This window comes from Primulina huaijiensis, chromosome 8, assembly GCF_012295235.1.
Source record: "Primulina huaijiensis isolate GDHJ02 chromosome 8, ASM1229523v2, whole genome shotgun sequence".
NCBI lineage: Eukaryota > Viridiplantae > Streptophyta > Magnoliopsida > Lamiales > Gesneriaceae > Primulina > Primulina huaijiensis.
Window position 1 is genome coordinate 5021524 of NC_133313.1, and position 10444 is coordinate 5031967.

The 10444-nt window shown below is 34.5% G+C and overlaps 1 protein-coding gene across 2 annotated transcripts; it reads left to right on the forward strand.

Moving 5' to 3' along the window:
- The first annotated feature begins 466 nt into the window (after positions 1-466).
- On the forward strand, positions 467-7947 carry LOC140983426 (LEAF RUST 10 DISEASE-RESISTANCE LOCUS RECEPTOR-LIKE PROTEIN KINASE-like 1.1). Of its 2 annotated transcripts, none has more exons than XM_073450478.1 (4): positions 467-1241; positions 6417-6444; positions 6536-6787; positions 6884-7947. In XM_073450478.1, the coding sequence occupies exons 1-4, from the start codon at positions 615-617 to the stop codon at positions 7813-7815; spliced, it is 1839 nt and encodes a 612-aa protein (XP_073306579.1). In that variant the 5' UTR covers positions 467-614; the 3' UTR covers positions 7816-7947. The 2 variants fall into 2 exon arrangements, with proteins under 2 accessions (XP_073306579.1, XP_073306580.1); XM_073450479.1 differs by having other exon boundaries at positions 469-1227; positions 6406-6444.
- The last annotated feature ends 2497 nt before the right edge of the window (positions 7948-10444 follow it).

Below are 10444 nucleotides of genomic sequence, written 5' to 3' on the forward strand. Positions count from 1 at the left end.
GGATCATCTATGAAAAAGTATTACTTTTTATGCTAAGAGTATTATTTTTTATTGTGAATATCGGTAGGGTTGACCCGTCTCACAGATAAAAATTCGTGAGACCGTCTCACAAGATACCTACTCTTTATTTTATAAATGTTAGGCAAGTCTAAAGTCTTTGATTTTTTATTTTTCTGATCATATTTCATCCCATGATAAAGTTTAAACATAATATTTGATAGGAAAAAAAAAGAAGAAGAAGAAGTTAATTAATATAATTATATTTTATAATTCTAATGTATTTAAGTTGATGGTTATCTAATTTTGCAGTCCTTTCTCACTCTGTATCTGTCACGAAGTCATGGGTCAATTATGTAAACCAGTCAACGACTAGGAAACTTCCGAGTTCCTAACTTCAATCTCACCATTTCGAACTAAATAACCACACAAAAACAAAAACATAGAAATATCTTAATACCATTTCACGAGTTTGTTTCAGTTATTTGAAAATTAATTTAATATGGTCAGTATTCCATAAGGATATATGATCCAAGTGTGCGTGTGTGTGGATCAAACAACAACTGTGAGAAAAGTGACAAAATTTTGCCTCCATTTTCATTTTTGCTCGTTTCTGTATGGGCTTTCTCAGTTTATTGGTGTTCTTTGTATTTCATCGTTTTCTTCTGGTGTTTTGTCATTCCAAGTGTCCCTTTTCCTTCCCTTGTCAAAATCTGACAATGGAGTATCCCTTCACCAAGTTCGTCCCCGAATGCGGGTTAATCAAGATTGATTGCGATTCTCCTTCCACACCAAAACTTCAGCATGTGGATGAAGGGTTAGAGTGGGATGTCATGAATATAAATTTCAGCTCACAGAAATTATTTGTACGAGATAATATCCTTAAACATTATTTGAATACACGTAGTTGTCCTTCCAGTAGTGTTCCTCTCTCTATATTTCCTAATATTTCATTCACAATCTCCCCAAATCTCACCATCTTCAAATGTGACAAAGCTTTAACTGATATCACAATTGTGGAAGAGCATTTCAAAAGTTCCGATTGCGAAAATTTCACATTATATTATAGAAACCCAGCGGTTGGAAATCTTCCGAACGAGACTGATCATCTCCCTTCAGGATGTCATTCGATTCAACTGCCTCTGAATCCTAATGGGAATTGGAATGATGGCTTGTTCGCACTGCTTACTTACTACTATACTATTGAGTGGCATGTTGAACCAACCAAAGGTCAGAATTATGTTGTTTATTAATTACTTGCAAAGTTTGTCTGTCTTCTTGGCGTAAAATTCAATCATATTAATGTCTGTTGTTTGTCTTCATTCTTTGTGCTAGTTAACCAGAATCAAGCAGATCCTTTTTCTTCTTATATTGTTAAAGATTATTTTCATCCGGACACCTTAATGTTATACCCCGAACATTGACCACATCGTTTCCTCGTTTCTATGTTTTTCTAAATTCTCCTTGGCACAGTGTCTTATCTAAAATTGTTCTGTTTTAGATCCGGTCCAAAAGGATCTGCTTAATCACTGTTAACTAGCACTAAGAATGAAGATTTGTCTTGCCGGAAAAAGAAAAAACATAGGATGGTGATTAGGAAGTTAATTAGTTGATGATGACAAATAAAATTATTTAATCCCACAAAAATTTAGGATTGATGAAACATAGAAAGAATATGCTTTTAAAAATTATACGTGTAATTTGATTTACTTTTTGTTGAACTACCAAGTGTTTCTGTTGGAGTTGTCTTAGATTTCAGTGGAACAAAAGAAAACATACAGACAAGATCAAGGTAAAATCTATTGCAATGTAGATAGCTGCCAAAAGCTAGTTTATGAGTCCTAATTGGGTTAGGAGCCAGTTGTGTTGCGGTATAGATAGGATTCGTTATGGTCTTGATTGTTGCTGCAAATAGCTGATAGTGCAGCGACAGCGTGAGTGAGAAATTCGAGCGCGAGATCTTGGAACCGTGAGGACGCGAAATTTTCTAACCTCGAAATTTTTCTAATCTCAAAGTATATTTTAAACTGTTTTTCGTTGCTAGATATTTTTTGCATGTTAATTAATTATGTTTAGAGTAACGAAGCCTCACATATAATAAAAGGAACATCTAGTTAGAGTAAGATACTTTGAAAAATACACATGATAGATCCAACTGAGATATGTGGAGGGAAAGGATCGTATTACATATTACATAATACATACTAATTGTGACTTGAGACCTTCCCAAACAATAGTAGTTTGTTCTAAAAGGTATAGATACTAATTATGATTTAGAGGGGTCAACAAAAATATAATTTTGGCCATCGATATTTAATGAATATTAATCGATCGATAGAGGCTTTCAGGTGATACATGCAAAAGAGCAAATTGGTTTATAAGTAAACTAAAAAGAAATTGTGATCACGACACAAAAAGTGATAACACTTAAAGTGATATCACAATTTCCTTGTTACTTAGTATAACACTTAAAGTGATATCACAATTTCCTCGTGGATGCCAGACAATGATTGTACCAATTCCAACAGATCAACTCAAGTCTCAATACGTTCAATAATCTTATAAAAGCCAATGTATCGAGGTGACAATTTATCTCTCATACCAAAACGAACAATATCTCTAAATGGTGAGATTTTCATAGACACAAAAATTTCCAACTTGAAATTCCAAAGGTCTTCGGCATTTATTATCATAACTATCCCGATGATCCTGAGCTGCTTTCATTCTCTGAAGAATCAACAAGACTTTGTCATGCATTTTTTGAACAATCTCGGGTCCAGTCAATTGCTTTTCATCTAACTCATCCCACCGGAGAGGTGATCGACATCCTCTACTATACAAAGTCTCAAAAAGAGTCATACCAATAGTCACCTGAAAACTGTTATTGTATGAAAATTCCAATAATGGTAAACATTTCTGCCAACTTTCCTTCAAATCATAACTAATGCTCGAAGCAAATCCTCAAGTGTCAGGATTATACGCTCTGTCTGATCATCTGTTTGAGGATAATAAGCAGTGTTCATCACAAGTTGTGTAACTTTTTTTTTTGGAAACTTATCCAAAATTTTGAAGTGAATCTAGGGTCATGATCTGGGACTGTTGCAAATAGAACTCCATGCAGTCTCACTACATTATCTATATACAAATGAGCAACTTTCCTTTAAAAATAAGTTATTTCATATGGTATAAAGTAAGCAGATTTAGCCAATCTATCGACCACTACCCAAATAGCATCGAAACGAGAAGTAGTGACAAATGAATGACAAAATCAATAGCCACATGTTACTAATTCCACTGAGTAACTTCAAAACTATGCATTGAGCCTTCTAATTTCATGTGTTCTGCCTTTGACTTGTTGACATATTATGCACGAAATACAACTCAACAACATCATTCAAGTTCTTCCATTCAAAAGAATAAAAACATTTGAATGAATTGTGAATCCGGATTTATATCCTTGAATAGTAGATCATAATACGTCTGACAATGAACATTTATTTTCTGAGCAGTTGCGATAATCTGAATCAATTTTGGTTCACCAGAAATTGGAGACACACAAATAGCATTTCATTTTATCTGGAAATATTAAGCAGAATTGCACTTGTAATCTTGGAATATCGGTAGAGGATAACTTAGCATCATCAATGGCATACATCTTTCTTAGTTAATGTTGGATCATACAATCGTAATCTTTTAAAAAGACTCATCCAACATCTTTGTCTCATAATCATATCAGATAATATTTCATACTTTATGGTCTCAATAAATCACAAATTGTTCCCAAAAAGATATTGTCTCCAGATTTTTACACGAAAAGTTTCCATATCCAAACCATTTGTTTACTCTCTAAGATCTAGTTTATGAGGAAACGACACATATATTATATTCATATAATCAATTAGTGTCATCATACTGCTGGAAAATAAGTTTAAAATTACGAAGATTTACTAACTGGCAAACTCATAGCTAGAACTTGATGTGTAAGTCACAACCATTATTCCTCACTACACAACGATAACTTATGATGTCATATAATGTTACTCAAACACTAAATCCCGATTATCAAAACATCTACACGGTTACGAGAAAATTCACTTGATGCAAGAAATCAAATAGATAGATCATAGCATAATCCAGCCCAAATCATTATCATTTTGGATTATGAAAATAAACCGATATCAAAGTAATGTTGATCGATACAAAATATAATATCAAAAGCATTACAGACAAACAAACGGGTTGAAGGTAGAATCTTAGCGAATGAAACAACTCATTCACAATTCAATGCTAAAAGTAATCTAATAACAATTAAGGCTCCAAGAATAATGAATCACTCTCCTTCCGGTGTAAGATAGGTTCATTCATGTTCCCTAAGCCTGCCAGAAGTCGTTCATTGTCCGTGCAACCTCATGACATGGGCGAACACCCCCTCGACCTCTTCGGTCCTGGGCCTCACACAACAAGATTATATAATTATGTTTATCATCCATCCATTGGTAATGACATCATTCCCAAATAACAAGACGTCCCACAATCAAGGGCAGTTAGCGTCGCCTCATTCACGAGGAATCCACACGCAAGTAAGCAAAAGGGGAATAGATATTACATCGAGGGAGATAGGACAATGCCTATATCAAGAGTTGAGAGTGATGATAACTCAAGTTCATATGGGTAATAACAAGTCACTTGTCAATTAGTTGAGCTACTGTCCATTATTTTATATCATGTTTATCTTTATGGTGTAGAACAGTGTGTAAATTGATGTTGAATCTTTGCTCTTAATGAGTCGATAGCCCGATATCAGATGGTGTGTTTAACTTTAGTGCACACTTGATGGATGTGTCACCTATGTGAGTGTAGAGGTGTGGCTGCCTCTTGTGGGAACTTGGGGAGGTTCTCTAAAGCGCTCACGAAAATCAGAAATGGCGCAAGGCCAAAATGTGCCCAACCACTAGAACAACTCCTTGTAGAAAAGTGAAGTGCGGGAGATAATTCACTTTATTCACATCAGGAAGACAGGTTCATAGAAATCTAATTCCACCGATCTTCTGTGGATTAAAACTTATTCTCCCTACATGTTGGTTCATACCCCAAAGGCACCATCACTTATGCATTTCTTTTCTCGATTTGCCAACATGAGTTTTTATCATCTTTATCAAAAAATTTCTTTGAAATATGTGGGGGATTGTTGGAGTTTTTACATGATATTTATATTTCAAAGAAAGAAATTATTTATTTTAATTTCTAAATTAATGGTAGTAATTTTTCATATTAATACCTAGTTATTACCATTGAATTTTTAGCAGTTTTCTATCAATGTTTTCAATTATTATTAGTATTCATGATGATCATTAAATCTTTGCTAGTTTTTATGTATTTATAATATACACATTCTTGAAGAGAAATGAGGAATTACATATTAATCTATCACAAAGATATACAATTTTCTCTTGAGAATTTTGTTATGTAATCTAGCAATTGTGTATTCTAGTCATTTATGTGCTATAAATTGAGATCAATCTTCTTCTTTACTTCTTTTACCAATGTGACATAATACGTGAGTTGTTCATGGAAGCCTTGCTCTGAACCGTGCAACTTGCGAGGAAGACGAGATCGTAATATTCTGTGGAGTATTTGGTCATAATCATGTTGCATCGTAGTATTACCCTTGAGGAGGCGAAAATACTCTTTAGTAGTGCTCCAGCACACCCCAATCTAAATATACCAAAATTTCCAACAATTTCATCATAATCTCCCCAAATCTCACCCTCTTCAAATGTCAGCAACCATTTGATAGCGAAAGGGCTGAAGAACATTTCGAAGACGACAATAATTACACCAGTTGTACATCCATCTTTAAGTATTGATTGCATTAATCATCATGCACCTTAATCAGTTTATACTTTTTTATCGACATTGATCCGGATGGTAGCCCTTTTCTAGGTGCTCTATCCGTTATACGAACTCTTAACGAGAGTACCGATGTTAGGTTATAAACTCAAAAGGGCTATCATTCCAAAATACTTGTCTATTAGATGATGTAACCTCTTGAGTAAATAACTATTTATTAGTTTAATATATCAATGGACAATTGTAACACCCTAGGATGTCATTTGATTCAGCTGAGAAAGGGAGCGATGACTTGTTCAAACTGGTTACTTATGAATATACTATTGAGTGCCATGTTGAACCAACTGAAGGTCAGTTTTGTTGTTTATTACTAGCAAAAAGAACCAACTTTTATGCTAACATATGAAGTCGTGGTCTTCTTGGCGTAAAATTGAATTATATTAGATTTTCTGTCTCTTGAGTAACTCTCTTGTTTGTTTGTCTTCATTCTTGGGCTGTATGTATACTTGAGCTGGGATATTAAATAAAAATTTTTTCTTACCGTAAATTTGGTTGCAGGAAACGACAAGAAGAAGAAGAAAGTGATACTAGCCGCAGGTATTAATGTCTGTCTGATTACCGTGTTTCGATCTTACTATCTTAGTATTCCCGTTTCCATACCTTAATGAATCTGATTTATGGTACATAGCTATAGTGGGGGCTGTGCTTTTTGTCTGCTTGTTGGCCTGTTTCATAATCTGGCGAAACAAGAAACGAGTCACAGATGCCTACCGCCTTCCAAGAAACATATCCTCGGATCCCTCCTCGAACTCAGACATCGAAGGCGGCAGCTTATACTTGGGAATCCCTGTATTTTCCTACACAGAACTTGTGGAGGCCACAAATAACTTCGATTCTTCCCGAGAACTCGGTGATGGAGGCTTTGGAACCGTATATTATGGTACCAAAAATTGTCTCTTTTCTTGTCAGCATGTAAAATAAGTCCATTTCTGCAGTTTTTAAGTATAGTTTCACTCATCTGTTTATGACTAACTAGGGAAACTCAGAGATGGAAGAGAAGTTGCGATAAAACGACTCTACGAGCATAACTATAGAAGGGTCGAACAATTCATGAACGAGATCAAAATTCTTACATGTTTGAAACATCCAAATCTCGTTACACTGTACGGCTGCACCTCCAGAAGAAGCCGAGAATTATTGCTTGTTTATGAGTACATTGAAAATGGAACCGTAGCCGATCATCTCCATGGCGAAAGAGCCGACGAATCCCCACTAACATGGTCCATTCGCCTGAACATAGCCATAGAAACAGCAACTGCGTTAACTTACCTGCACAAATCAGACATAATCCACCGCGACGTGAAGACGAACAACATATTACTCACTGGTAACTTCCGCGTCAAAGTTGCGGATTTTGGGCTGTCAAAACTCTTCCCAATCGATGCAACTCACATATCCACCGCCCCTCAGGGGACTCCCGGGTATGTCGATCCCGAATACCATCAATGTTACCAACTCACAGGTAAAAGTGACGTATATAGTTTCGGGGTCGTGCTAGTAGAGCTCATATCATCCATGCCTGCAGTGGACATAAACCGGCATAGACGTGAAATAAACTTAGCTAACCTCGCATTAAACAAGATTCAAAGTTGTGCTTTCGACGAACTAATCGACTCGTCTCTCGGATACGGCACTGATGCCGAGGTAACCAGAATGACCACTTCCGTGGCCGAGTTGGCTTTCCGGTGTCTGCAACCGGAGAAGGAGATGCGGCCATCGATGGACGAGGTGTTGGATTATCTGAAGGATATTCAGAGGGGGGATGAGGAAAATAGGAATGGGAAGATGCTTCATTCACCCGAGACAGATGAGGTTATGTTGTGGAAGAACAAGAATTTGCTGTCACCTGCGCCCGTTACAGATAAATATATTATCAGTAGCTCTACTATAGAAAGTTCCATTGAATGAGATTTTTGTGTGCATAAGTTTGATATATGTATGTATATCTATATCTATATGTAGATGGTAAGATTGCAATACTCAAAGCACCCTTTATCTTTTGTTTGGATGGACCATATTATTTTAAGTTTAGGATCTTATAATCTCCCAATTGATATGCAATTTTTTTTATGACAAAGTATGTGAGATTTAAAGTAAACAAATAATTAACCATATTGGTATCTCATATGTATTCTCCTAAGAAAATAAAATTATCCTCTAATCATGTCATAATTTACCGAAATCCAATAATTATTATCTCCACATGCACTTGGTGTTCTCACATCTCTTACATTATCATCACCTAGCGTGTTCGTTTAAACCGAAAACTGTAAATCCAGATCGACTGAAACGAAAATGGAATATTTTAATTCGGATATAAATGTGAAAATCAATGTTTATGTGGTTCAATTTCGAATTATATAAAACCGAAATTTAATTATATTAATAATTTTATTTTTCTTTAGATTATATATCTTATGAAATGAAATTTGTTTTTCTATTTTTAGTTCATTCTTTTTTATTTAATTTATTTAAAATTTATATTTAAATATTTTATTAAAAAAATAATANAATAACTGAACCGTTTTGATGGAAAATTGAACTAAACCGAAAGAAAATGGTTATGATTTCGAATTATATATTTCTAAAATCAAAAACCGAAATAAATTGTGTAAAACCGAGCCCAACCGACCGATGAATATCCTCATAGTCACTCCACTTATGGTGCAGCGACATAAATAATACAGTAGGTGATAACGGAAAATATATCCACCATTTAATTTTTTTTTAAAAAAAAAAGAACTCTTAAACTATAAAAACATTTAATATATTTTTTAAAGGATCCATGTTCTGGAAATGAAATCCTTTGTATATGACTTCCTGCTAATTTCAATTATATACAAAAATTATTTGCCAAATAATTAATATTAGCATAATTTTATTCGCACAACCTACGTGACATATTTCGTAGAGACATATCGTAGACAAACCTCCAGTCAGTAATCGTCCAAAAAAATAATAATCGCATTGCCGAACCACATTTACTAGAGATTTGTATAATTGGCGTCTTTTGGATCATCGTTATGCGAGTCCGTCTCCAACACCCGGCCATTCCTCTCAACTCTCATGGCATAATATATTAATACAGTCCAAATTCTAAACATAACTCATCATGCAATTTAATCTAGTTTTCAAAACATAGAATCCTTAAATCGTAAAAACAGCTAAACATGTACTGAAAATCGCTGAAAATATATATCGTGTAAATATGCAGGTGATAACATTAAAACATTTAAACTTACATACTTGAGGTTTGAAGACTGAGCTGCAAAAGCTGGCGGTGGCACAACCCTATACATGACTCTTGCTTTGATACCAACTGAAATGGCTACTACTTAAATATTTTTTTTTGTAAGGTCATTTTCGAAAATTATATCTTTATGCATGCATGCAATAGTATCTGAAAATTTCACATTTAAAAATAAAATTAATCAACTAACAGATGAAAATACTGCAGTTTTAAAAAAAAGGACAATTCGTCAACCCTCGACATACTTTTTAAAAATAAAACAAATATGAAACATGTGAAATTCCTGATAACCATCAACCTAATAAAAAGAATGAGTATGAAAATATCCATCCACTCCTAACTCAAATCATGATGTGCGGAAAATAGTTTTTGAATTCTAAGTTTTGTCAAACACCTAAAAGGGAAAATTGTTAGAATCAGAATTTGGGAGTTTGACAAATTAAGTGTTTAAAGTTGCCCGAACTGATAGACTCAACTGACTGCAACGTAACTGAAATTACGTAACTGAAGTTGTCCGAAATGATTATTAATGAGCTAAAAATCGAAGGCAACTGAACTGATAAAAGCTAATTGAAACTGTGTAGTTAACTGGACGATCAGTTGAGACTGGTCAGTTACACAGTCAGATCATATAATCGGCTATAGAGTCAACTGATAAATCAGCTTGACACGTCATCAGTTATGAACGTAGCCAACAACCGACAGTTGTACAAAAGCAGCCTGAAACTTGTAGTGGGAACGCCGCATATCAGAACGCTACAGTGTACTGTGTCAGAAGAATGATGACGTGTCTAGACAAGACAAATCAACGGATATAATTATTTGAACGCATCCAATGTTACCGTTGAGAAGCAAAGCTTATAAATAGTCGAGAAGTTCAGCTGAGAAAAGAACTTTAGCGCACGCATTCATTTCAAAGTAAACTCTTCAGTTAAAAGCTTTCAAAGATCAAATTCAAATAGCTCAAAATTATCATATATATTCATAGCATACAGGCTATATTTTGAGCATTAGCACAAACACTTTTTGTTCTTATATTCAATCTATCTTAGATCAGTTGTGCTTAGAAAAACACATCAGTTGTGTACTGATAATATTGTATAGATATTAAGAGTTTAAATTTGGCACACTACAAGAAATTTAACATACAACCACACTCAAAAGACAACGGTTTTATCAGAAACTGTTGTCTTTTTTCCTTTTAACAACGGTTTTTGTTAAAACCGTTGTCTTTCTCAATATTTCTTTGTCAAAAGACAACGGTTTTTAAAAAAACGTTGTCTTTAT

Excerpts from the sequence above, each read along its gene's own strand:
- LOC140983426 (XM_073450478.1), top strand. The coding sequence starts at position 615 with ATGGGCTTTCTCAGTTTATTGGTGTTCTTTGTATTTCATCGTTTTCTT. Across the intron at positions 1,242-6,416 it reads CCAAAGGTCAGAATTATGTT|AAGAAGAAGAAAGTGATACT; the intron begins GTTTATTAATTA and ends GGAAACGACAAG. Across the intron at positions 6,445-6,535 it reads GAAAGTGATACTAGCCGCAG|CTATAGTGGGGGCTGTGCTT; the intron begins GTATTAATGTCT and ends TATGGTACATAG.